Source organism: Caretta caretta, chromosome 12 (genome assembly GCF_965140235.1).
Source record: "Caretta caretta isolate rCarCar2 chromosome 12, rCarCar1.hap1, whole genome shotgun sequence".
NCBI lineage: Eukaryota > Metazoa > Chordata > Testudines > Cheloniidae > Caretta > Caretta caretta.
Window position 1 is genome coordinate 6,986,883 of NC_134217.1, and position 27,800 is coordinate 7,014,682.

The 27,800-nt window shown below is 45.0% G+C and overlaps 1 protein-coding gene across 4 annotated transcripts in view; it reads left to right on the top strand.

The window, feature by feature from the left end:
* CNGB1 (cyclic nucleotide gated channel subunit beta 1) overlaps positions 1-27,800 on the top strand; it is a 64,454-nt gene that overhangs the window by 27,601 nt on the left and 9,053 nt on the right. For 3 of the 4 annotated variants that reach the window (XM_048816751.2, XM_048816752.2, XM_048816755.2), the window contains 13 exons: positions 5,063-5,220; positions 6,116-6,286; positions 6,932-7,140; positions 7,768-7,818; positions 8,499-8,585; positions 16,598-16,662; positions 17,538-17,660; positions 18,367-18,508; positions 18,899-19,058; positions 20,667-20,764; positions 20,852-20,935; positions 22,233-22,351; positions 25,227-25,373. In XM_048816751.2, coding sequence (XP_048672708.2) covers positions 5,063-5,220; positions 6,116-6,286; positions 6,932-7,140; positions 7,768-7,818; positions 8,499-8,585; positions 16,598-16,662; positions 17,538-17,660; positions 18,367-18,508; positions 18,899-19,058; positions 20,667-20,764; positions 20,852-20,935; positions 22,233-22,351; positions 25,227-25,373 — 1,614 coding nt within the window. The remainder of the gene's footprint in view (positions 1-5,062; positions 5,221-6,115; positions 6,287-6,931; positions 7,141-7,767; positions 7,819-8,498; positions 8,586-16,597; positions 16,663-17,537; positions 17,661-18,366; positions 18,509-18,898; positions 19,059-20,666; positions 20,765-20,851; positions 20,936-22,232; positions 22,352-25,226; positions 25,374-27,800) is intronic. The other variant, XM_048816753.2, reaches the window with a different exon arrangement.

The window sequence follows — 27,800 nt, forward strand, 5'->3', positions numbered from 1 at the left end:
TCCTTTCTGGAATGATAGGGCATTTTACATCATGTGTACTCAGTCTTGGACTTCTTAACACTATTCCACTAATGCAACAGTCTTGAGAGGAACCTCACCCATTGAGTGCTTGTCTTTATTAAAAAAATTGGATCATGCGAGACCATGGCCTTGAGGAGTCGCTTGAACTAACACAATGTTAACCATGATTTAGCAATCCATGTAGACAGAAATTCATGCATCCGATGAAGTGAGCTTATGCTCAAACACATTTGTTAGTCTCTAAGGTGCCACAAGTCCTCCTTTTCTTTTTGCGAATAGAGACTAACATGGCTGCTACTCTGAAACCAGAAATTGTTGTGTCAGCTGATCATGAATAAACCCTATTAGAACCCTAGCTTTAACAACACCCAGTTGACATGCAGCTAAACATGACTTGTCTCTGTCTACACTGAAGTTAAACATGACTTTGCAATCATATTAGTTAACATAACCTAACTTTAACCTGACCTAATTTTTTAGTCAAGACAAGCTGTGAGAAACTGAAAGGGGAATTCACAGCCTACATGTCCACAGGCTTCCCCCTACATGTCCACAGGCTTCCCCTACAGCTCCATCCAGTGGTTCTCAACCAAAGCCCTCTCCTGATATGACAGAGCATGGCGAGTGATGGCAGAAAGTAGCATGTGTTCTTAGTCATTACCAAGTCTTTTCTAGCACTGTCTTCCCTTTCAAGCAAACATACTATATGGGCTTGTGACACTGTAAGCACCTAGGTTTGAGTGGTAGCCATGTTAGTCTGCATCAGCAAAAACAATGAGGAGTCCTCGTGGCACCTTAGAGACAAACAAATTTATTGGGGCACAAGATTTTGTGGGCTAAAACCCACTTCATCAGATGCATGGAGTGGAAAATATAGCAGGCAGGATAATACAGTGATAAATAATAAATAACCCTGTCAAAGAAGGAAATTAGGTTGTTTTGGGATGATTTGTTCTTGACAAATTTTAAACATGATTTAAATCAGCAAGCAGCAAACCTTGATTTAAATATCAGATTTTAATATGTTTTGCATTTGTACTTTTTAGTTATGTTCCTCAAGAAAGGTGGATTCTAATTGGTTGGTAACAATAAAAGAAGTTGATTGGCAACTAAATACAGCCTTTTCACTAAATTTGGTGCTTCTTTTTGCAAACCAGGAGAATACACTATTTCCATATACATTTATTTAAGCAGTGAGATAGCTGAACTTACATTTATTCAGGGTCTGATTTTTTACATTTTATATTATGTTAGAAAATGGTGAATAATGCATTTCTTATTTACTAGATGATTAATTTTTTATTTGTGATTTGTGTGAAGCTCTATTTGGATGGGAATTTGAATGCAATTAAAAATGCAAAAAACCGAGCATGTTAAAGGTGTTTTTAATTAGTTAAATAAAACTACCTTAACAGTGCTGCATACATAAGAAAAAAGTTGATCAAAACATGTTTTGCATTTAAAACTAATTTAGTAAACAAAGGAAGTATTATCAGTAGTTAGTGAATTGAACTGATTGTGTCCTTTAAGATTTTAGAAATAGTGGATCTCATCCTCTCACACCTAGTTTTTATTCATAGATTAGAAGAGGAAAACAAGCTATCCTGGTTTTTTCTACTTCCTATTGGTTTTTAACTTTGAATGAACTATCATTGAATTGGACTAGTTAAATAAACGTAAATGAAGAAAATATTCTCTCTCCCCTGCAGAAGAGGCTACTGCTGTCAAAAGATGGTTTAGCACTTCAACAAACCCGGGCTTGAGGTGCTTAGCCAGTGACTTCCATCAGTTCAGTGGTTTGATGTTCTTTAAAACTTTGGCAGTAAACATATACTGCGCAATTAAAAAAGTGTTTTCAATGATTTCAATAGATTAGAGTAAGTTTAGGGCTAACATAGGTTGTCATAATTTCAAAATTAAGTGTAAGTAGGTTTATTTTTTTAAAAAACCTCTATTTTATTAAAATAAAATCTAATTTAAATTAAAAAATCAGATTTTTTTAAAAGAATCATCAACTTTTACCTGTCTTGGGAATAATGGGCTCGGCAGTGGTACTGCAAAAAAAGATCCAGGGGTTATAATGGGTCACACATTGAATATGAGCCAACAATGTGGTTCAGTTGCAAGAAAGGTGAGCAGCGGGCATGTTGTATGTCAGACACAAGAGGTAATTGTTCGGCTGTGCTTTACGCTGGTAAGGCCTCAGCTGGAGTACCGTGGTCAATTTTGTGCCTGTGCCACATTTTAAGAAAGATGTAGACAAACTGGAGAGAGTTCAGAGAAGAGTAACAAAAATGTTATACGATTTAGAAAATGTGATCTATCACAGAATCATAGAATCATAGACTATCAGTGTTGGAAAGGACCTCAGGAGGTCATCTAGCCCACGCCCTGCTCAAAGCAGGACCAATCTCCAACTAAATCATCCCAGTCAGGGCTTTGTCAAGCCTGACCTTAAAAACTTCTAAGGAAGGAGATTCCACCACCTCCCTAGGTAACGCATTCCAGTGTTTCACCACCCTCCTAGTGAAAATTTTTTTCCTAATATCCAACCTAAACCTCCCCCACTGCAACTTGAGACCATTACTCCTCGTTCTGTCATCTGCTACCACTGAAAACAGTCTAGATCCATCCTCTTTGAAACCCTCTTTCAGGTAGTTGAAAGCAGCTATCAAATCCCCCCTCATTCTTCTCTTCCGCAGACTAAACAATCCCAGTTCCCTCAGCCTCTCCTCATAAGTCATGTGTTCCAGTCTCCTAATCATTTTTGTTGCCCTCCGCTAGACTCTTTCCAATTTTTCCACATCCTTCTTGCAGTGTGGGGCCCAAAACTGGACACAGTACTCCAGATGAGGCCTCACCAATGTCCAATAGAGGGGAACGATCTGCTGACAATGCCCCTCCTTATACAACCCAAAATGCCATTGGCCTTCTTGGCAACAAGGGCACACTGTTGACTCATATCCAGCTTCTCGTCCACTGTAACCCCTAGGTCCTTTTCTGCAGAATTGCTGCGTAGCCATTCGGTCCCTAGTCTGTAGCGGTGCTTGGGATTCTTCCGTCCTAAGTGCAGGACTCTGCACTTGTCCTTGTTGAACGTCATCAGATTTCTTTTGGCCCAATCCTCTAATTTCTCTAGGGCCTTCTGTATCCTATCCCTACCCTCCAGCGTATCTACCACTCCTCCCAGTTTAGTGTCATCTGCAAACTTGCTGAAGATGCAATCCACGCCATCCTCCAGATCATTAATGAAGATATTGAACAAAACCAGCCCCAGGACCGACCCTTGGGTCACTCCGCTTGATACCGGCTGCCAACTAGACATGGAGCCATTGATCACTACCCGTTGAGCCCAACAATCTAGCCAGCTTTCTGTCCACCTTATAGTCCATTCATCCAGACCACACTTCTTTAACTTGCTGGCAAGAATACTGTGGGAGACCATGTCAAAAGCTTTGCTAAAGTCAAGGAATAACACGTCCACTGCTTTCCCTTCATCCACAGAGCCAGTTATCTCATCATAGAAGGCAATTAGATTAGTCAGGCATGACTTGCTCTTGGTGAATCCATGCTGACTGTTCCTGATCACTTTCCTCTCCTCTAAGTGCTTCAGAATTGATTCCTTGAGGACCTGCCCCATGATTTTTCCAGGAACTGAGGTGAGGCTGACTGGCCTGTGGTTCCCAGGATCCTCCTTCTTCCCTTTTTTAAAGATGGGCACTACATTAGCCTTTTTCCAGTCGTCCGGGACTTCCCCCGATCGTCATGAGTTTTCAAAGATAATGGCCAATGGCTCTGCAATCACATCCGCCAACTCCTTTAGCATTCTCAGATGTCCAGCTTTTCTAAATAATCCCGAACCACTTCTTTCTCCACAGAGGGCTGGTCACCTTCTCCCCATGCTGTGCTGCCCAGTGCAGCAGTCTGGGAGCTGACCTTGTTTGTGAAGACAGAGGCAAAAAAAAAACATTGAGTACATTAGCTTTTTCCACTTCCTCTGTCACTAGGTTGCTTCCCTCATTCAGTAAGGGGCCCACACTTTCCTTGACTTTCTTCTTGTTGCTAACACACCTGAAGAAACCCTTCTTGTTACTCTTAATATCTCTTGCTAGCTACAACTCCAGGTGTGATTTGGCTTTCCTGATTTCACTCCTGCATGCCCAAGCAATATTTTTATATCTTCCCTTGTCATTTGTCCAATCTTCCACTTCTTGTAAGCTTCTTTTTTGTGTTTAAGATCAGCTAGGATTTCACTGTGAAGCCAAGCTGGTCGCCTGCCATACTTACTATTCTTTCAACACATTGGGATGGTTTGTCCTTGTAACTTCAATAAGGATTCTTTAAAATACAGCCAGCTCTCCTGGACTCCTTTCCCCCTCATGTTATTCTCTCGGGGATCCTGCCCATCAGTTCCCTGAGGGAGTCAAAGTCTGCTTTTCTGAAGTCCAGGGTCCGTATTCTATGAGGAAAGAGTAAAATGTGGGCATGTTTAGTCTTGAGAAAAGAAGACTGAGGGGGGACCCGATAAGTCTTCAAATACCTTAAGGGCTGTTACAAAGAGGATGGTGATCAATTGTTCTCCATGTCCATGGAAGGTAGTTACAAGAGGTAACCAGCTTAATCTGCAGCAAGGGAGATTTAGTTTAGGTCTTAGGAAAAACTTTCCAACTGTTACTCTAGTTAAGTAATGGAATGGGTTACCACTACTTAGGTTGTGGAATCCCCATCAGTGGAGGATTTTAAGAAAGGGTTAGACAAATAACTGTCACAGATGGTCTAAAGGTACACTTGATCCTGCCTCAGCATGGGGAGACAATGACCTCTCGAGGTCCCTTCCAGCTCTACATTTCTATGATTCTCTGACTGTAATCCATGAGATTGGATTTACTTTAGTGGTCACACGTGACCGTGTACAGTTATGCAATAGCAACACTGACAGGGTTGAATCCTAACTAAGGATCCTACAGGTGAAGAAAAGGGCTTTGAACTGACACTCTTCTTTTATTTTACATTCGTAAATTCTCTAATGGTTTTTCTGCAGCTTGCCAAAGCGAGTAGGTTCAGCAACAAGCCAGAACAGTTCAACAATCAATGACCGGCTGCAGGAGCTGGTGAGGCTCTTTAAAGACAGGACTGAGAAAGTGAAAGAGAAACTGATTGACCCAGATACTACCTCTGATGATGAGACCCCGGTGGCATGTGAGTTACAGCTGGGTTTGGGACCTCTCAGTAGACAGGGAATGCTGAGCAAAAGGCAAAAGTTACTGAGCTGGAGAAACTGGCTTGGTAAAGCCCAAGTAATAAAAATGATGATTTGGTTTTGTAGCCTGGAAACTTAATAATTTACCTGTCTTCCAAGAATAGATAAAGGGTACATACAAGGAGACGGAATTGTTGTGTAGAAGTGTGTGGACATGATGGTTCAATGAGTACGAATAGCCCTCTTAGAGCGGTGTTCAAGTCTATTGAAAGATCCTCAGTGAAATGATTGGTAATTTCAGTATCGTTCCATAGGCAAAAAAAATGCACATTGCAAACAAACAAAACACACTGCTCCAGATGACATGGCATAATTAGCAATCATTACCCAACAAAAAGGGAGGGACGATGGTCTTCTGTTTAAGGCAAAGGGCTGGAATTAAGGAGAGCTGGGTTCTGTTCCTTATTCTGCTACAGACTTGTGTGACCTTGGGCAATTCAGGTTAATCTCTTTGTTCCTCGGGTGTTTCATCTGTAAAATGGAGTAATAATACTTCCATACTGCAACAGAGTATTGTGAGGATGAATATACCAATAGTTTGACAGTGCTTTGAAATGTACAGCTGTATAAGTGCAGAGTATTATATTATAATTATGAAAGACCCAGGAGTGAGCTGGCATGAAGGCTGAGCTGCTTCTTAGTCTTTGAGAGAGGCTGGTCTGTGAAGAGAATGTAAAAGTCATGAACATTAACAAAGCTCTTAGCTAGGAATGCAGACTGGCCTTTCAGGAAGAGGCTATGTTAATAAAAGTTTAATGACCAGGGACAAACATGAGAACTTCAGCCCTTCAGAGAAGTTTGGGCTGCTTTCAATAATTCTATGAATGTTCATAGCCCCTTCCAGGAAAACCTCTCCAGAACCACTACCACCACCAGAACGAAAAGAGGCAGAAGCTGAAGTGGAGGAACATTACTGTGAGATGCTGTGCTGCAAATTCAGATGCCGCCCCTGTTTGAGCCATGTGAGAAAGTACCGGTTCCCGAGCAGCATAGACCCTCTCACCAGTAAGTAATTGAAAAATCTGATTGGTTGAGATAATGCTGCTGCTCCATTTATGAGAAAGGGAAGATAAAAGTAGAGATAGAATGGAAAGAAAGGAGGAGAGGTGGAGAAAGAAATGGGAGAGTTGGGAGAGTGGTAAGGACACCAAGGAAGGAAGAAAGGAATGATTTAGACCCTGTCTATGATTGAATTTTTTTCATTTGGAAGAGCAGAAGGAAGTGATAAATGCTTTTAGGTATCATAGCTAGCCTCAGTTTTTGCCCCACAGCTGGCGAGGGCAGCAATGCACCAGTGGTTTTTGGCCACTTTGTCTGACAGACTTTGTCAGACTGCTCTGAAAATCTCCTGAAAACCCAGTTCCTTCCCTGCCAGCTACTCACTCTTCTTAACCACCTGGCTCATTTCTAAGAGTCAGCTCTCTCCAAAAGCCAGCAGCTATTTCAGTGTAGTTACAAAAGAAAAAAAAAGTGGATTATCTGAAAGCAGAGCAAAGGCAGCCTGAAATAAAGTGCTTGGAATTTAGTACGTTTTGTTCCCTTTAATTTTTAGTGCCTAATTCATTCACCTTACAGTCACCCCTGTGGACAATATGTGGTTATTCCCTGTCAACTGCTCACTAATTTTGACCTGTGCTTCCCTCTGTTTAGATTTGATGTATGTCCTGTGGCTGTTCTTTGTTGTTCTGGCCTGGAATTGGAACTGCTGGCTGATTCCAGTACGCTGGGCCTTTCCATACCAGATGCCTGAAAACCTCCATTGGTGGCTACTTGTAGACTATCTCTGCGACCTCATCTACTTTCTGGACATCACTGTCTTTCAGGTCCGCCTGCAGTTTGTCCAAGGAGGAGACATAATCGTAAGTAGCAGCTAGTAGCGGTTCCCTCACAAGGCAAAATTTCAAACGGGACTTTGGCTTGCTTTGGGTACCTCCTGTTGTAATTCTTGAAGTCCATAGAAAGGTTTTTTGGCAAACGTTGGGAGATAAGAACATATAGCAAAAAGGCAGCTCTCCCACCTCTTCCTTTATTTACTTCGTTGGCCCTGAGTGAATTTTTTACTCACAGAGTACATCATGAAATGTTCACTGTGCAGAGGAGAAACTATGGAAAGAGGCTTTGGGATCTACAATTTACTCAGTGTCCTAAGGAGAATGTGCAGCTAAGTGAGGCTGTTCCTCAACACCCCCGCCCTCCTTTTATCAAGCCACATCTCCCTGTTTTCCTTATACAGAAGAACCACCATGTTCACTGTGGCGAGGTCATGGCAATATCTATAGTGTGGTGGGGGGAAGATGTCATTTCCCATCCCAATCCCTTCCCCACATAATTAGGACTCTTCTGCGCCCCTCTTCTATATAATAGGAAGGAAGTATCTGGTGATATCGTGTAGGTGCCTCCTCTCTGCCTTTTCAATCAGGTGCAGGTCAGTAAACCTCACTGCCAACCAGTGATGATGTTTCCCTCTGTTTCCTGTTCTCATCTAGACTGATAAAAAGGCCATGCGACAGAACTACCTGAAATCCCGACGCTTCAAGGTCTGACACACTGTGTTTGATTTTTACACATATTTATTATTATTTAAAGGACACATTACAATCATATTTTGAAATCCATATCCTCATGTTATTAGTCACACCTCTGCATATTAGGACCGGAATAATTTTTAAAATCTGTGTGATAGTTATCTTGACAGATGTAGGCCAGGTTTAGGATGGCCCTGTCTGGATATGAAAGGAATGGAAAGGAGGCTAGGAGCCTTTCCTTGTACCCTGGGTGTGTGTCTGGACAAGGGCTAGCCATATATAACTGGGGATCGCTCTTTGATATGTCAGTGCCAAAGGCAGCAGTAGCCTCCTCAGAGAGGGCTAGGAAGTGGAGAGCTAGTTGGAGGTGGGCAAGACAGCAGGCTGCACACATTTAAGGGTGGTGGAGATCCTGTTGCAATGTTGGCTTTGCCAGTGCCCCGGTTGTTATGTGTACAAATTTATGGAAGTTTGTGCCTAATTTGTGCAGAACATGAGTTTTATTTCCATTGACTTACCCTGCTGCACCCCTGAATCCCCGTATTGATTTCAATGGAAGTTGCTTCCTAGTAAATGAAGCCAGAGTTGGGTCCCGAACACCCTTTCCTGAGTACTGATAGAAGCAAGAGAGCCCCATGATGATTTCAATTCACCACCGTGTTTTCTGTTGTGATCTCACATGTGAGTTTTAGATGGACGTGTTCTGCCTTCTTCCCCTGGATTTCTTTTACTTCAAAGTTGGCGTAAATTCTCTCTTGCGGTTGCCTCGCTGTTTTAAGGTAAGTCAGGAGGTTACAAAAACAAGGGGGGAGGGGACTGCATTTTTAGTTAATGTGGCAGAATCTTGTACTGTTTTTGATGCACTCTTGCTGTCTGCAGAAGTAGATTAATTGTAGATGACAGTATAATTGCATGGGGGCAGGGAGGGGAAGAGGTTTGTCCTTTTGAAGGAATTACTAAAAGTTGCCATACATTTTAGTTGTCATTAGGAGCATCATAATTTCTTTTATTTGGGGGAGGGGACTGTAAGAGCACATACTAAGGGTCTGATCCTGTGTCTATTGAAGATAATGGAAGTTTTGCCATTGATTCCAATGACAAGAGGAGTGAGTTCCATATCATATGATTATAAAGTTTCCACATTGCTGTAATGGGATCTGAGGTAAGCAGGGAACAACTCTCCTGTGAGAGATTTTGAAGCAATTAAGGTTTTAAAGGAAAGAACAATAATGTTTCAAAAATTTGAGGACATATGAAAGCTAATTTCAGCTAGAAGATTAGACAGCTCAGTGGGCTATGAAGTCACTAGTTCAAATCTAAGCCACGTTAGTAGCAAGTGAAAGTCATTACCACCTATTTTGTGGCATATGTGAAATGAGTCACTAGTCTCAGGGTATGTCTACACTACGGAATTAGGTCAAATTTATAGAAGTCGGTTTTTTAGAAATCGGTTTTATATATTCCAGTGTGTGTGTCCCCACAGAAAATGCTCTAAGTGCATTAAGTGCAGTAACTCGGTGGAGTGCTTCCACAGTACCGAGGCTAGAGTCGACTTCCGGAGTGTTGCACTGTGGGTAGCTGTCCCACAGTTCCCACAGTCTCTGCTGCCCATTGGAATTCTGGGTTGAGATCCCAATGCCTGATGGGGCTAAAACATTGTCTCAGGTGGTTCTGGGTACATATTGTCAGGCCCCCGTTCCCTCCCTCCCTCCGTGAAAGCAAGGGCAGACAATCGTTTCGCGCCTTTTTTCCTGAGTTACCTGTGCAGACACCATACCACGGCAAGCATGGAGCCCGCTCAGGTAACCGTCACCGTATGTCTCCTGGGTGCTGGCAGACGCGGTACTACATTGCTACACAGTAGCAGCAACCCATTGCCTTCTGGCAGCGGACGGTGCAATAGGACTGGTAGCCGTCATCATCATGTCCGAGGTGCTCCTGGCCACATCGGCCAGGAGCGCCTGGGCAGACATGGGCGCAGGGACTAAATTTGGAGTGACTTGACCAGGTCATTCTCTTTAGTCCTGCCGTCAGTCCTATTGAACCGTCTTATGGTGAGCAGGCAGGCGATATGGATTGCTAGCGGTCCTATTGCATCATCTTCTGCCGGGCAGCCATGAGATGTGGATAGCTAGCAGTCGTATTGTACCATCTTCTGCCGGGCAGGCAAGAGGTGAGGATGGCTAGCAGTTGTATTGCACCATCTTCTGCCGAGCAGCCATGAGATGTGGATGGCATGCAGTCCTTCTGCACCGTCTGCTGCCAGCCAAAGATGTAAAAGATAGATGGAGTGGATCAAAACAAGAAATAGACCAGATTTGTTTTGTACTCATTTGCTTCCCCGCCCCACCCATCCAGGGGACTCATTCCTCTAGGTCACACTGCAGTCACTCACAGAGAAGGTGCAGCGAGGTAAATCTAGCCATGTATCAATCAGAGACCAGACTAACCTCCTTGTTCCAATAAGAACAATAACTTAGGTGCACCATTTCTTATTGGAACCCTCCGTGAAGTCCTGCCTGAAATACTCCTTGATGTAAAGCCACCCCCTTTGTTGATTTTAGCTCCCTGAAGCCAACCCTGTAAGCCATGTCGTCAGTCGCCCCTCCCTCCGTCAGACCAACGGCAGACAATCGTTCCGCGCCTTTTTTCTGTGCGGACGCCATACCAAGGCAAGCATGGAGGCCGCTCAGCTCACTTTGGCAATTAGGAGCACATTAAACACCACACGCATTATCCAGCAGTATATGCAGCACCAGAACCTGGCAGAGCAATACCAGGCAAGGAGGCGACGTCAGCGCGGTCACGTGAGTGATAGGACATGGACACAGATTTCTCTGAAAACATGGGCCCTGCCAATGCATGCATCATGGTGCTGATGGGGCAGGTTCATGCTGTGGAATGCCGATTCTGGGCTCGGGAAACAAGCACAGACTGGTGGGACTGCATAGTGTTGCAGGTCTGGGACGATTCCCAGGGGCTGCGAAACTTTCGCATGCGTAAGGGCACTTTCATGGAACTTTGTGACTTGCTTTCCCCTGCCCTGAGGCACATGAATACCAAGATGAGAGCAGCCCTCACAGTTGAGAAGCGAGTGGCGATAGCCCTGTGGAAGCTTGCAATGCCAGACAGCTACCGGTCAGTTGGGAATCAATTTGGAGTGGGCAAATCTACTGTGGGGGCTGCTGTGATGCAAGTAGCCCACGCAATCAAAGATCTGCTGATATCAAGGGTAGTGACCCTGGGAAATGTGCAGGTCATAGTGGATGGCTTTGCTGCAATGGGATTCCCTAACTGTGGTGGGGCCATAGACGGAACCCATATCCCTATCTTGGCACCGGAGCACCAAGCCGCCGAGTACATAAACCGCAAGGGGTACTTTTCAATAGTGCTGCAAGCTCTGGTGGATCACAAGGGACGTTTCACCAACATCAATGTGGGATGGCCGGGAAAGGTACATGACGCTCGCATCTTCAGGAACTCTGGTCTGTTTCAAAAGCTGCAGGAAGGGACTTTATTCCCAGACCAGAAAATAATTGTTGGAGACATTGAAATGCCTATATGTATTCTTGGGGACCCAGCCTACCCCTTAATGCCATGGCTCATGAAGCCGTACATAGGCAGCCTGGACAGTAGTCAGGAGCTGTTCAACTACAGGATGAGCAAGTGCAGAATGGTGGTAGAATGTGCATTTGGACATTTAAAGGCGCGCTGGCTCAGTTTACTGACTCGCTTAGACCTCAGCGAAACCAATATTCCCACTGTTATTACTGCTCGCTGTGTGCTCCGCAATATCTGTGAGAGTAAGGGGGAGACGTTTATGGCGGGGTGGGAGGTTGAGGCAAATTGCCTGGCTGCTGGTTACGCGCAGCCGGACACCAGGGTGGTTAGAAGAGCACAGGAGGGCGCGGTACGCATCAGAGAAGCTTTGAAAACCAGTTTCATGACTGGCCAGGCTACGGTGTGAAAGTTCTCTTTGTTTCTCCTTGACGAAACCCCCCGCCCCTTGGTTCACTCTACTTCCCTTCAAGCTAACCACCCTCCCCTCCTCCCTTTAATCATTGCTTGCAGAGGCAATAAAGTCATTGTTGCTTCACATTCATGCATTCTTTATTCATTCATCACACAAATAGGGGGACGACTACCAAGGTAGCCCAGGAGGGGTGGTGGAGGAGGGAAGGAAAATGCCACACAGCACTTTAAAAGTTTACAACTTTAAAATTTATTGAATGCCAGTCTTCTTTTTTTGGGGCAATCGTCTGTGGCGGAGTGGCTGGTTGGCCGGTGGCCCCCCCACCGCGTTCTTGGGCGTCTGAGTGAGGAAGATATGGAACTTGGGGAGGAGGGCGGTTGGTTACACAGGGGCTGTAGCAGCATTCTGTGCTCCAGCTGCCTTTGCTGCAGCTCAGCCATACACTGGAGCATACTGGTTTGGTCCTCCAGCAGCCTCAGCATTGAATCCTGCCTCCTCTCATCACGCTGCCACCACATTTGAGCTTCAGCCCTGTCTTCAGCCCGCCACTTACTCTCTTCAGCCCGCCACTTACTCTCTTCAGCCCGCCACCTCTCCTCCCAGTCATTTTGTGCTTTCCTGCACTCTGACATTATTTGCCTCCACGCATTCGTCTGTGCTCTGTCAGTGTGGGAGGACTGCATGAGCTCAGAGAACATTTCATCATGAGTGCGTTTTTTTTTCTTTCTAATCTTCACTAGCCTCTGGGAAGGAGAAGATCCTGTGATCATTGAAACACATGCAGCTGGAGGAGAAAAAAAAAGGGACAGCGGTATTTAAAAAGACACATTTTATAAAACAGTGGCTACAGTCTTTCAGGGTAAACCTTGCTGTTAACATTACATACATAGCACATGTGATTTCGTTACAAGGTCGCATTTTGCCTCCCCCCACCGCGTGGCTACCCCCTCAACCCTCCCCCCTCCCCGTGGCTAACAGCGGGGAACATTTCTGTTCAGCCGCAGGCAAACAGCTCAGCCGGAACGGGGTCCTCTGAATGTCCCCTGAAGAAAAGCACCCTATTTCAACCAGGAGACCATGAATGATATCTCACTCTCTTGAGGATAACACAGAGAGATAAAGAACGGATGTTGTTTGAACGCCAGCAAACATACACTGCAATGCTTTGTTGTACAATGATTCCCGAGTACGTGTTACTGGCCTGGAGTGCTAAAGTGTCCTACCATGAAGGACGCAATAAGGCTGCCCTCCCCAGAAACCTTTTGCAAAGGCTTTGGGAGTACATCCAGGAGAGCCGCAAATGCCAGGGCAAATGAATCCTTTCACATGCTTGCTTTTAAACCATGTATAGTATTTTAAAAGGTACACTCACCGGAGGTCCCTTCTCCGCCTGCTGGGTCCAGGAGGCAGCCTTGGGTGGGTTCGGGGGGTACTGGCTCCAGGTCCAGGGTGAGAAACAGTTCCTGGCTGTCGGGAAAACTGGTTTCTCCGCTTGCTTGCTGTGAGCTATCTACAACCTCATCATCATCATCATCATCATCATCTTCTTCTTCATCCCCAAAACCTGCTTCCGTGTTGCCTCCATCTCCATTGAAGGAGTCAAACAACACGGCTGGGGTAGTGGTGGCTGAACCCCCTAAAATGGCATGCAGCTCATCATAGAAGCGGCATGTTTGGGGCTCTGACCCGGAGCGGCCGTTCGCCCCTCTGGTTTTCTGGTAGGCTTGCCTCAGCTCCTTAAGTTTCACGCGGCACTGCTTCGGATCCCTGTTATGGCCTCTGTCCTTCATGTCCTGGGAGATTTTGACAAAGGTTTTGGCATTTCGAAAACTGAGTTCTGATAGCATGGATTCCTCTCCCCATACAGCGATCAGATCCCGTACCTCTCATTCAGTCCCTGATGGAGCTCTTTTGCGATTCTGGGACTCCATTATGGTCACCTCTGCTGATGAGTTCTGCATGGTCACCTGCAGCTTGCCACGCTGCCCAAACAGGAAATGAGATTCAAAAGTTCGCAGTTCTTTTCCTGTCTACCTGGCCAGTGCATCTGAGTTGAGAGTGCTGTCCAGAGCGGTCACAATGGAGCACTTTGGGATAGCTCCCGGAGGCCAATACCGTCGAATTGTGTCCACAGTACCCCAAATTCGACCCAGCAAGGACGATTTAAGCACTAATCCACTTGTCAGGGGTGGAGTATGGAAATCGATTTTAAGAGCCCTTTAAGTCGAAATAAAGGGCTTCATCGTGCGGACGGGTGCAGGTTTACATCGATTTAACGCTGCTAAATTCGACCTAAAGTCCTAGTGTAGACCAGGACTTAGGATGGTCCCTAATGGACTGGGATTAGGAGAAAGGCCAAGATTTGAAAGGTTCATGGAAGATTTGAGTCTCCAGGGCTGTCAATCCAGCGCCTTACCCCAGCCGTAAAACACACTTAAAATTGTAAAATACTGAATAAAATAAAAAAGATCAGTGATAATTAAAAGAAGCATCGGAATCTCTCATCTCCCACCTTCTGTAGTTTTTGATACAGAACTACTGTAGGAGTACAATTGAAAGGGAAATGAGATTTTTTGGAGGGTGCCTGGAGGTGAAACATAGTTCTTCTCAGTTAAAGAAGTGGCTCTCAACTAGGGGTAAGCGTACCCCTGGGGATACACAGAGGTCTTCCAGGAGGTACATCAACTCATCTAGACGCTTGCCTAGTTTTACAACAGGCTACAATAAAAGCACTAGTGAAGTCAGTACAAACTAAAATTTCATACAGACAGTGAATTGTCTATACTGCTCTCTATACGACACACTGAAATGTAAGTACAATAGCGATATTCCAATTGATTTATTTTATAATTATATGGTAAAAATAAGAAACTTTGCAATTCTTCAGTATTCGTGGGGCTGTGACACTTTTGTATTATTATATTTTGTAAGCAAGTAGTTTTTAAGTGAGGTGAAACTTGGGGATAGGCAAGACAGATCAGACTGCTGTAGTGGGGTGGTCACCTGCTCCGGCCTTAAAGGGCTTAAAACAGCCCAGGAGAGGGCTGTGGCTGGGAGCCAGCAGTTCCCGGGCTGATTGGGGGAAGCAGGCTCAGCTGCGGCCACGCACCAGTCAGGGCTCAGCTGGCCCGTATAAGAGGCTTGTGGGCCAGGCACAGACTTTCTCTCTGCCTTTAGAGGGAGAAGGGCCTGGCTGCTGGGGTGAGTACCTGGCTACCTAAGGTGAAGCAGGGCTGGGGAAGGCCAGAGGAGCTGGGAGGCTCCAGATTGGAAAAGCCCCAGACTGCAGGCCTAGTGGAAGGCCAAAAAGGGTACTGAGGCTGCAGGGGGCAGCCCATGGGTAGGCGGAGGCAGCAGGTTCAAACCCCCCTTGCTTGTGATGAGTGGCTTATACACAGTGGTGAGCTGGAGCCAGTTCGCTAGAGCCGGTTGTTACATTCAGAAGCCCTTTTAGAGCCAGTTGTTCCGCGGGGGAGAACCGGTTCTAAAAGGGCTTCTAAATTTAACCGGCCAAAAGTGGCACCTTAGGCACCACTCCACCGGTGCTCCAGCCCTGGAGCACCCAAGGGGAAAATTTGGTGGGTGCAGAGCACGCACTGGCAGCTCCCCGGCCCCAGCTCATCCCACCTCCGCTCCGCCTCCTCCCCTGAACGCGCCGCCCCACTCTGCTTCTCTGCCCCCCACCCCAGGCTTCCCACGAACCACCTGTTTGCGCTGGAAGCTGGGGCAGGCTGAGAAGCAAGCGGTGGCTTCCCGCTCAGGCCCGCGGAGGGGGCCACCCGCGCCACAGTAGGTAACTGGGGGGGGGGGCAGGGAGCTTCTCTGCCACCCTCGCCCTGAGCGGGAAGCCGCCGTCTGCTTCTCAGTCCTCCCCGGCTTCCTGCCGAACAGCTGATTCGCGGGAAGCCGGAAGGGGGGCGCAGAGAAGCAGAGCGAGGCGGTGGGTTCAGGGGAGGAGGCGGAGCAGGGGTGAGCTGGGGCCAGGTGTGGGGCAGGGAGCTGCCGGTGGGTGCTCTGCACCCACCAAATTTTCCCCGTGGGTGCCCCAGCCCCGGAGCACCAGGGAGTCAGCATCTAAGATGCCACTTTTGATGTGATCAGTGGGGGGAGCGGCTGCTCCCCCGTCCCTAGGAGCCAGAGGGACCTGCCGGATGCTTCCTGGGAGCTGCCCCAGGTAAGCACCTCTGGGACTCCACACCTCGCCCCCCCCGGCAGGTGCCTCTGGCTCTTAGGGGTGGGGTGGGCACCCACTATGATGGCCCACGAGACCTTTCTGCCCAGTTCTGGGGCAGTCGGGGAGGGGGGTGGATGGGGCAGGAGCCCCGGGGGGTGGGGGTGGGCAACAATCCTCTCGTGGGGTGAGGAGGGAACCTGTTAAGATTTTGGCACCTCATCACTGCTTATACACTGCAGTCTGCCTCAGTGTGTGGGGGCTCAATGGTGACTGGCAGTAGCCAAAGACTGAGGTGAGGTGGGGATAGTGGGTGGGGGTTCCCTGGGGAGGGGAGACCCAGAGACTGTGGGGGTACTGCTAGGGGGCAGCACTCTGGGTAAAAGGGGCACGGAGGTCTGGGAGGGACACGGGGGCAAGTGGGACACCGGCCTGCAGAGGGCGCTCTGGAGGCTGGAAGAGCTAATTCCCTGAGAGACCAGCAGGAGGTGCCGCAGGGGTGAGTCCTGCACCGTGACGGGGGTACAGTAATCTGGAAAGATTGAGAGCCACTGAATTACAGGATTCTCATTCAAGTCCTATTGAAAACTAGTTACCAGCTGTGATTGATGGGACGCTAATGCACATTGTATCATTCTCTTTAACAGTACATGGCCTTCTTTGAGTTTAATGACCGGCTTGAAGCTATCCTGAGCAAGGCATATGTCTACAGGTGAGGGAAAAACCCCTGATACATTTTTATTTTTGGAGGAAGATCTTTTTGGGACTTTTCTTTTATTGGAGGGGGAAGAGGTGCAATTTGGTGGAGATGCAGCAATCTCCATCCAAACATAGTTCCTCTTTGACTATGATTTAATCACATATGGGGAACATTCTATATAGAGAAAATTCTTCCTCCTCATTATTGACTGCCACAATCGCAGTGACTTCTCCTGAGACTGGAAATATCTCCTGGGAGGCTGACAACACTAACAGTGTTGATAACACCGGAATCAAACCTCACCTTAGGGCCTCCGCAGCCCAAAGCATGTTACTTTTTCAGCTCTCCCTAGCCAAGAAGCAAGAGACTCATTTTCAGTCATTCTTAACTCTTGTCTTTCGCATGGTAGCACATGGCACTGCTTCCAGGATATGTCGCAGATCCACAATATGAAAGATGACTAGAAAAATGACCTATGTTAATGATAACCTTTAGTCATTAACCTCTTCCAAGTTGCAGCTCCATGTGATAAATGCTATCAACATTATTTGAAATGATCCCTTTGTTCCCAAAGCAACTGGGAGCAGAAGTAGTGGGGATAAACAGTGTAAAGCAGCCGGTAAAAATATTACTTTCCCCTACATTTTTAAAGAGTTGTACAGAGCTTTACCGTGTGACTGGTGGGGAATCCTTTGGAATAATTAGAGTCAAATGTTCCAAAGCACTCCTTTTTCCCTTTCTAATAGGACTATAAATATCAGTGGTTGCCCTGTGTTTCTATTAATTATTTTTCACTTTTAACTATGGTATTTTGGGGGATTTGAAGGTGTTTTTCATTATCGGGTACCTTGTAATCTTTCCTCTTTCATTGTTGCTTTTCTTTGCAGAGTGATAAGGACCACAGCCTATTTACTCTTCAGCTTACACGTGAACTCATGCCTGTATTACTGGGCATCATCGTACCAGGGACTGGGTTCTACCATATGGGTCTATAACGGGGAGGGAAACAGGTACTTAGTATGCGTGCCCTCTGTTTTGGAATAGGCCAATGCAGCAGAATAGGAGCGATAGAGAGACAGTCAAGATGCAGCTAAGGCTGAATTAATACCACACTATTGACATATGAGTCCACCTTTTCGTCAAAAGCCTAACATTTCCAGTACAATATCATCGCTGTTTGATTTATATAGGCAGGGCTGGTAGTGCTGCCTGTTAAAGTTGCCTGACTCTTTCCATTATAACTCCATTGCTTATAACTTTGGTAAACTTTAACCATTGAGGTTGACATTTTACATGCCATGTGTCTGCCTCAGTCTGGATGATGATGATGATTATTATCATGTTATGTTTCCACCAAAATGGTCCAGCCATTATGAGGAACTAGACTAGGGGGAAAAATATATTTTGCCATCGGGGGAAAAAAAAGTTCTGGAGACTTTTTTTTCCTCCAAGAAGCTCTAGTGCCCCCATGTTTTCCAGCTGTCCCCTAAACTTCTTTGTCTCTGTAGGTTTTCCGGGCACGTTTTCATTTGAGGGAGAGGAGAGGCTTTCACCCCCGTAGTTTTCCCCTTTTCACCACATAATTGTTCTCGCTATAGTTTCCAAGAGGTCTGCTGCTGACTGTGCCCGGGCAAGTTCTAATGGTATCAAGCAGGCGCTAACTTTTCCAGCGACGGGAACTGGTTGAAAAGTTGTTCCTTTTTTTTCCCTGTATAGTTATATCCGCTGCTATTACTGGGCTGTCAAGACGCTAATTACTATTGGAGGACTGCCTGACCCTCAAACTCTGTTTGAGATACTCTTCCAGCTTCTGAACTACTTCACAGGGGTCTTTGCTTTCTCTGTCATGATCGGCCAAGTAAGTGAATAATCAACCTGTCTTCCCTTTGGTATGACGCAGGTTCACAGTGCTTGTTGTTTTTAAGGTCACCGCTCTGAAATCATGTGTTTCCCAGAAAGCACCCCCTGGGCTTTCCATCTTCATACATTGAAAAATTCCAGTAGCATCAGTGTTCATTCTGACATTATTTTAAGGTTTGTTTCTCTACTATAGAGAGGCTCCTGGCCTGCTGCATGCCCATAGTTTTATAAGTCTGAGGACGCAGAAGCTAAAAATCCACTGTCGTGATACACTGTGTATCTTCAGTCTAAGAAGCTCGTTGTTAATAGTCTTTTGGATACTTTGTTTGTTCATCATTACTTATAGTTATTTCCTTTAATTTTTGTTCTCTTCCCTCCTCCAACTCAGATGAGAGATGTAGTTGGTGCTGCTACTGCAGGACAAACTTATTATCGGAGTTGCATGGACAGTACCATTAAATACATGAATTTCTACAAAATCCCCAAATCTGTTCAGAATCGGGTCAAAACCTGGTATGAATACACTTGGCATTCACAAGGCATGTTAGGTAAGAATTAGCTGTATTTAGGGTTACTGTCTTTATTAAGACTTTAAGTTCATATCTCTCTGATATTTTTACCTTGGCCTATGAACATTATGAACAGCAATATAAGCTGGCAGCTTACAACGTTTTGTGAACTGCTTATCCGTGTCAATTGCACAGATGGTCTAGAGCAGCATTTCTCAAATGCATGTGGCCACCAAGGGCTTCTCTTGTGGCCACTGCCTCCTGGGCAGTGATTGGGAGGGGAGCTAAGCACCCCCTCCCTTGGGGCCGCCCAGAGGGGTTGGGCCATGCCCCCCTCTGGAAGCACAAATGCTGCAGGAGCAGACAGCTGTTGTGAGTTCCCCACCTTCCTGGGGGTGGTGGAGCTCAGACTTCTGGCTTTAGTGCTGGGGAGGCAGGCTCCGGCCATGCAGTGGCAAGCCCTGGACATGGACTCTGGCTGTGTGGTGGCAGGTTCCAACCACGGGCTTGACCCCACAGCCACAGAGCCTGGCAGGCTCCATCCCCCAGTCCCTCACCCATCCACCCTATCACCCTTGGCCCCCGCTGCCTCCCTACCCACCTCCCCATCCGACCAAGGCTTGCTTGGTCCCCTGGCTTGCCAGGCCTGAGTAAGTCTGCTTTGAAAAGTGATATTTGTATTTTGTTAATATCACTTTTCACTGCCTCCCTGCTAGGTAGCAAGTCTGCCCCTGTGAAACGTGATATTAACAAACATACAAATATCACTCTTCACAGAAGCAGACTTACTTGCTAACAAGTCTTAAAAAAAAAAAAAACCAACACAACACCCCCAAAACAAAAGAAACAACAACAAAAGACAAGAACATGCGAAGTACCTTATTTGTGTTTCTCTTCTCTTTAGGTCCAATAAAGAATAGACACAACTGTCCATTCTGTTTATTACTGAATCTGGAAAAACCCTACATGAATAAATTACTATGCTTTGGACATGTGTATATGTGCATATTTATTTTTTTCCTAAAGCTAAATATTTTAGAAAGAAGTGTTGTAGCGGCCACCAGCAAGTGTTGATGGATGCACTCTGAGGCCACCGAAAAATTTGTTGTGAGAACCTCTGGTCTAGAGCAAGAGATGTCATTCTGTCTAATCTCCCTCCTCCACAGTTAATTGCACTGAGATTTTTCCAATTAAACCCAAAGGGGCACTGCTGAGTTTTGGAAAGTCACTGCAGTCCTTTTGCAACACCAGGGACAGCACAGCATTGGGGCACTAAGCCTAAGGATTTTGTAGGATTTTTTTTTCTCATTTCACTGATTTCTCTATTTCTTCCTTGTTTTACCCATACTTCTACACAGTCCACTACACTAGTACCAGGATTCAAATTCCTAGCCTGTTAGTGAACTAGCATGATCACACAACCGTGCATTCCAAGATTGTAACTCCCCTCTCTATAGATGAAGTTAGCTGAATTGAGATTGTTGGCCAAATCACAACCGCCTGTGTAGGAAAAACCTGCTGTTCCTGCTAACGCATCCTGTTGTGGAAAAGCACAATCTGCACTGACTTGTTACTGAGCTCCATATTGGAAAGCTAGGTACATTTCTGTAAGTAGCCAGTTCTTTATTTTGTTTCCCCTTTTAACAGACGAATCGGAGCTGATGGGGCAGCTGCCAGACAAGATGAGGCTGGATATTGCTATTGATGTCAACTACGACATAGTCAGCAAGGTGGCGCTCTTTCAGGTACTGTCTACTTCTCCGATGGGACATTACCTGACTCCTGAGAGGCTCCTACAAATTAAGTAATTCCACTTCCTCTTTTGGGTTCAGGGCTGTGACAGGCAGATGATTTTCGACATGTTGAAGAGGCTCCGATCTGTTGTTTACTTACCTAATGATTATGTGTGTAAGAAGGTAACAAGCATTTTCTTTACATAAATTATCTTTAGAGACTCGGAATAAAGTGGCGCTATATGCAGGTGGGGAAGAGGCAGGGTCAGAAATGGAAGCTCATTGGTGGAATGACATGGATTTTGTTGGCCAGTGCATTGGCAAGGAGACGTACCATCTCTTGGTTAGCTTGGTGTCCTATTGTGGTTGATGCTACAGCCACAAAGAGTCAGAGATCAGAAAGGCCTCCTGGGGAATTCCCCCCGGTGCAGAAGTAGCATAGGGCTGGCTTATGCAGCTTCACACTACCCTCCTGTGCAGCCTCTTGAGTAGGTATATACTGAGCATGTGGATCGGAGCAAGAGTTATGTTGTGGACAAGAGAGAGCGAATAGAGTACAAAGTGATCCAGCTCTTGTGAGCTGTAGAGCAGCCCATAGGCAGTTGTACAAGGCTGCTGTAAAGTAAGGCAGCCTCTAGGTCAGGGGTTCTCAAACTGGGGGTTGGGACCCCTCGGGCAAGGTTATTACATGCGGGGTTGCAAGCCGTCAGCCCCCTTCCCCCCCAACCCTGCTTTGCCTCCAGCGTTTATAATGGTGTTAAATAAATTAAAAACACTTTTTAATATATTAGGGGTGTCACACTCGGAGGCTTGCTATATGAAAGGGGTCACCAGTACAAAAGTCTGAGAACCACTATTTTAGGTTATGTCGGGAGCCACAACAGTTCCCAGAACAGTATAGCCCCTTTTGGCCACTCCTGTGTTTTACCTGCCGTACTGCTCTTCCTGAGAGCTACCTGAAACAATGAGAAGAGCCAGGCTTGGCTAACACACCAGGAACTGATTAAGTTGTGCAAGGGAGATTCAAAGCAAAGATGTACTCTGTGTCACTTAGTGTTGGTGATACTGATCACATTGTGCAAAGAGTGACCTCTGCTGATTTCAAGGTGCACAGCATTAACACTAATTGGAAAAAATACGGGGGGGGGAAGCAGCTGTGCATACTCATTAAACAATAACAATTGAGAATAAGCAGGATAAAACAACAAAAGGAAATATTTAGGGGAAAAGAGTTGAGGAGAATTTCTTTTTTAAAAAGATAAACCCTATTCCTGTTTTGGAACCTCCTGCATTTATGACCAGCAAGTGGAAAGCTATGAAAAGATTTGAGACAGAATAAAACAACATTCATGAAGTAATTGAATAGTTTAACTTGGATCAGGGTCTCTGTACATTTTTCCATATGCTTTCTTCCCCTCTTTCTGGGTTCCAGTAGGATAACCAGTGCACACCCCACAAGTTGTTCTAATCTTTGTTTCAGGGGGAAATTGGCCGAGAGATGTACATTATACAAGCTGGACAGGTGCAGGTGCTTGGAGGACCTGATGGCAAAACTGTGCTTGTGACTCTGAAAGCTGGATCTGTGTTTGGAGAAATAAGGTCAGAGAGAGGATTGATGGGGAATTGGGAGAATAAAGACCAAGACTAAGATTAGAAGGAAGTTGGGGAAATAAGTCAGAGGTGGAAAAAAATAAAATTTTGGAAATAAGATCTGGAAAGGAGGATCCATTGCTAGGACCTATTTGCTGCTATAATTAAGAGGGGTCACAATTTAACACCGAGATCTGTTAACACAAATAAATTCCACTTTTTAATTTTAAACTTTTGAACTGTCATTGTCTCCCTGACTCCATTCTATGTGAGTCTACACAGTATGAACTGACCTGGTTGTCTAGTGACAGTTGCAAAGGCAACTCTCTTGGGGAAGAGAAATAGGGAAAGACTCATATATTGGTCATCAACAACCATCCTGGCTGATTAAACAGCATTGACGAGTCCTCTGCAGTGCTTATCAGCTGAAAAGATGGCTGACCACAATATGATTGGAAATAAATAAAAATGGGGATACCACAAGCCTGCAACAAGGATATTGAGGGGCTCCCTGCATAAAAACAAATCACTCAATAAACTGTATTGTTGATTTTCAAAAAAGTAGAAGATAAATGGAGAAAACTGATTATTCCACCTTTGATCACCCCTTTCCAATACCAGCAGAGTGAAAAGAAAACATTGCAAGCTTCCCGTTCTAGGCCATTTGTCCTGTGCTGATATGGCTTTAGGTAGGGAATCCATGTGAGTGAGAATGGGTGAAATCAAAGCACGGTGAAAATAGCTCGTTGTAAATATATTCTCTTCCTGATAACAATGAGTTAGGCTGGCTGTTCAGGTCCTCTGACCCCAAAGCAGAAACAAGAGCTTGAGATACAAATATGAAAACAAAATGTTATAGTTTAAAAAAATCTATACATCCCTGGTGGTCATGATCTACATACTCTGCAGTGGTAATAAAGAAGGGTGGAACTAAAATGCTGACCTGGTTATCCTACATAAAGGTGGTTTCTAAGTAGTATGTAAACTAGTCACTACTATTGTTAATATCCAACGCTTGTACAGAGCAGCCCAGAGTGCCGTAGTGATTTGTAACACACTAGTAGCGGGTACTTTTCTGTCTATAAAACTAGTTTTTAAAGAACACTATTATAAAATAACTACAATAAAGTCACTTTTATGTAGTGATTTTCATACCCATAAAAAGAACAGGAGTACTTGTGGCACCTGGGAGACTAACAAATTTATTCGAGCATAAGCTTTCGTGGGCTACAGCATATAGGAACATCTAGTAAGAAGAAATATATATACATACAGAGAAGGTGGAAGTTGCCATACAAACTGTGAAAGGCTAATTAGTTAAGATGAGCGATTATCTGCAGGAGAAAAAAACTTTTGTAGTGACAATCAAGATGGCCCATTTAGACCACACAAGCGGTCCATTTCCTGGACACTACTGTCCTAATAAGTAGTGGTCACATAAACAGCACCCTATACTGGAAACCTACTAACCCCTATATTTACCTACATGCCTCCAACTTCCATCCAGGACACACCACACGATCCATTGTCTACAGCCAAGCTCTAAGATACAACCGCATTTGCTCCAATCCCTCAGACAATGACAAACACCTGCAAGATCTCTATCAAGCATTCTTAAAACTACACTACCCACATGCTGAAGTGAAAAAACAGATTGACAGAGCCGGAAGAGTACCCAGAAGTTACCTACTACAGGACAGGCCCAACAAAGAAAATAACAGAACACCACTAGCCATCACCTTCAGCCCCCAACTAAAACCTCTCCAACGCATCATCAAAGATTTACAACCTATCCTGAAAAATGATCCCTCATTCTCACAGATCTTGGGAGACAGACCAGTCCTCGCTTACAGACAGCCCCCCAACCTGAAGCAAATACTCACCAGCAACCACACAACAAAAACACTAACCCAGGAACCTGTCCTTTTAACAAAGCCTGATGCCAACTCTGTCCACATATTTATTCAAGTGACACCATCATAGGACCTAATCACATTAGCCACGCCATCAGGGGCTCATTCACCTGCACGTCTACCAATGTGAGATATGCCATCATGTGCCAGCAGTGCCCCTCTGCCATGTACATTGGCCAAACTGGACAGTCTCTACGCAAAAGAATAAATGGACACAAATCTGACATCAGGAATCATAACATTCAAAAACCGGTAGGAGAACACTTCGACCTCTCTGGCCACTCAGTAAAAGACTTAAGGGTGGCAATTTTGCAACGGAAAAGCTTCAAAAACAGACTCCAGTGAGAAACTGCTGAGCTTGAATTAATATGCAAACTAGATCCCATTAACTTGGGTTTGAATAGAGACTGGGAGTGGCTGGGTCATTACACATATTGAATCTATTTCCCTATGTTAAGTATCTTCACACCTTCTTGTCAACTGTCTAAATGGGCCATCTTGATTATCACTACAAAAGTTTTTTTCTCCTGCTGATAATAGCTCATCTTAACTAATTAGCCTCTCACAGTTTGTATGGCGACTTCCATCTTCTCCGTACGTGTATATATTTCTTCTTACTATATGTTCCATTCTATGCATCCGATGAAGTGGGCTGTAGCCCACGAAAACTTATGCTCTAACAAATTTGTTAGTCTCTAAGGTGCCACAAGTCCTCCTGTTCTTTTTGCGGACTAGCAGACTAACACGGCTGCTACTCTGAAACCTGTCATACCAATGTATCACCAAAACACTTAAAATGTTAGATGCGTAAAATGTCACGGTTGGCAAAAGTTGAGCTCCAAGTACAGTAGTGACATGTCTCCTGCAACAAACTCTGCTATCAAACTGTGTGAAAGCTCAGATTTTAAATGATTAAAAACTGTATTGGCCCAACATACAATAGTTTTAACATCTCTTGGTATTTTAATTAGCTTGTTGGCAGTGGGAGGTGGAAATCGTCGCACAGCAAATGTTGTGGCTCATGGATTTACTAACCTTTTCATCTTGGAGAAGAAGGACTTGAATGAAATTTTGGTGCATTATCCAGAATCTCAGAAGCTGCTGCGTAAGAAGGCGAGGTGAGTGACAGGATGTTGCTAAAATGTCATTTCTCATAAACATGCAGATATAGTACAATTTTCAAACTCTGAAAGAACAGGTGATCTTTGGGGATGCACACTGGAGAAATTACAAAATGTTAAGGGAAATTTTTCAATGCTAAGCACACCAGACTATACATACATCTTCTTTTTGGGCCTCAGTTCTCATAAACGAAGCAGACTTGAACCTGATCGGGACTTGGAGAGAGATGAAACCCGTAGGTGCTATGGGAATTGTTGATGATTCAGCAGATGGTGCTCTTCTCTTTGAGTTAGCATTGAGCTAATGGCGGTGCTGTTGGAATTGGTGTTTTGCAGATGGGGTGTTAAACTGAGGTACTAATAATTTGGGGTCATTTTAAAACTTAACTTAATGTAAGGGCCAAACTGCGACACTGGCTGAATTCGCAGGCAGGAACTTTAGGAATCACTTTGCTCCCCTACATATAAAACCCAAATCACAAGCAGCAACACAGGGTGAACAGTGACTACTTCCTGTTTCACATTTATGATACTGGGGAGTGAGCAGAGCCTTGGCTCGCCCCACTCATGCACCAGCCAGTGCAGCTGAGCCAATGTGTCAAGGCCAGTAAACTGAACTAGGTATAGAGGTGAAGCAGATTATTCCCACCTCCTCTTGGAGCAAGAGCAGGGTGCTAGCCTGGGACTCTCAGAATCCCAGGCTGGTTCCTGTTCCACTCGTGCAGCAGTGTAACTATCCTTCCTTGGGGATGGTGTCACAATTGAGTCTTAAGTAATTACATTGTGACTACTAAAAATCCCCTCTGAGGAGAGTGCTATTAATTTCCTTTCCTAATTTATTGCTGTTTTTCATCCTAGGTGTGTCAGGATCTCATTTACACTTCAGGAATGGAAAAGACTAATTAGGGCATCTAGTTTATTCCTCTGACATTGCAGAATTGTTCCCTGTTTACTGGTGTTTTGTATGGTCTAAGTTTAAACGTGTCAAGCAATGGGGCTGCTACCACATCCTGAGGAAAAATTATTCCTTGATATTCAGCCTAAATTTTCCCCTCTAGTAATTTAATCTCATTAATTAATTTTCATTCTATTCAACTCAGCAGCACAGAGGTCTGGAATTCTACTACTGCCTAGCTGGCATGCTGGAATGTTAGAAGTAGACCGAGGGACATGGGAAGGTGGGCAAAGTGCAAGTGACATGGACATATGTACATGCTAATGTAGCTATAATATGGCTCTGAAATTTGTGTATGCACGTTTAAAATTGGCTTCTGCAGAGAATGATGCATGCGACTAAATTTGTTTTCTGTACACATTTGTACCACTAAAACTTTATCACTCGAATGTACACAGGAACTGTGAATGCAACATGGGAACAAACACAACCAAAGCAGAATCATAGAACCACAGGGTTAGAAGGGACTGCCAGGATCATCTAGTCTCACCCCCTGCCAGGATGCAGGATTTGTTGTGTCTAACCCATCCAAGACAGGTTTCAGAGTAACAGCCGTGTTAGTCCGTATTCGCAAAAAGAAAAAGAGTACTTGTGGCACCTTAGAGACTAACCAATTTATTTGAGCATAAGCTTTCGCGAGCTACAGCTCACTTCATCGGATGCATACTGTGGAAAGTATAGAAGATCTTTTTATACACACAAAAGCATGAAAAAATGGGCGTTTACCACTACAAAAGGCTTTCTCTCCCCCCACCCCACTCTCCTGCTGGTAATAGCTTATCTAAAGTGATCACTCTCCTTACAATGTGTATGATGGAAATGGCCCACCTTGATTATCATACACATTGTAAGGAGAGTGATCACTTTAGATAAGCTATTACCCGCAGGAGAGTCGGGTGGGGGGAGAGAAAGCCTTTTGTAGTGGTAAACGCCCATTTTTTCATGCTTTTGTGTGTATAAAAAGATCTTCTATACTTTCCACAGTATGCATCCGATGAAGTGAGCTGTAGCTCGCGAAAGCTTATGCTCAAATAAATTGGTTAGTCTCTAAGGTGCCACAAGTACTCCTTTTCCATCCAAGACAGATGGCTATCCAGCCTGCTTTTGAAAGCCTCCAGTGAAGGAGATTCCAGGACTTCCCTAGGCAGTTTGTTCCATTGTCCTACTGTTCTTACAGTTAGGAAGTTTTTCCTGAGATATAAACTAAATCTGCCATGCTGCAGTTTGAAGTTTTTTGTCCTGCCCTCTATGACAAGAGAGAACAATTTTTTCCATCTTTTTTTATGGCAGCCTTTCAAGTTTTTGAAGACTGCTGTCATATCCCCCCCTTAATCTCCTCTTTTTCAAACTAAACACACCCAGTTCCTTCCGCCTTAGCTCATATGGCTTGCATTCCATCCCTTTCATTATCTTTGTTGCTCACCTGTGGATCCTTTCTAGTTTCTCTACATCCTTTCTATACATTGGTG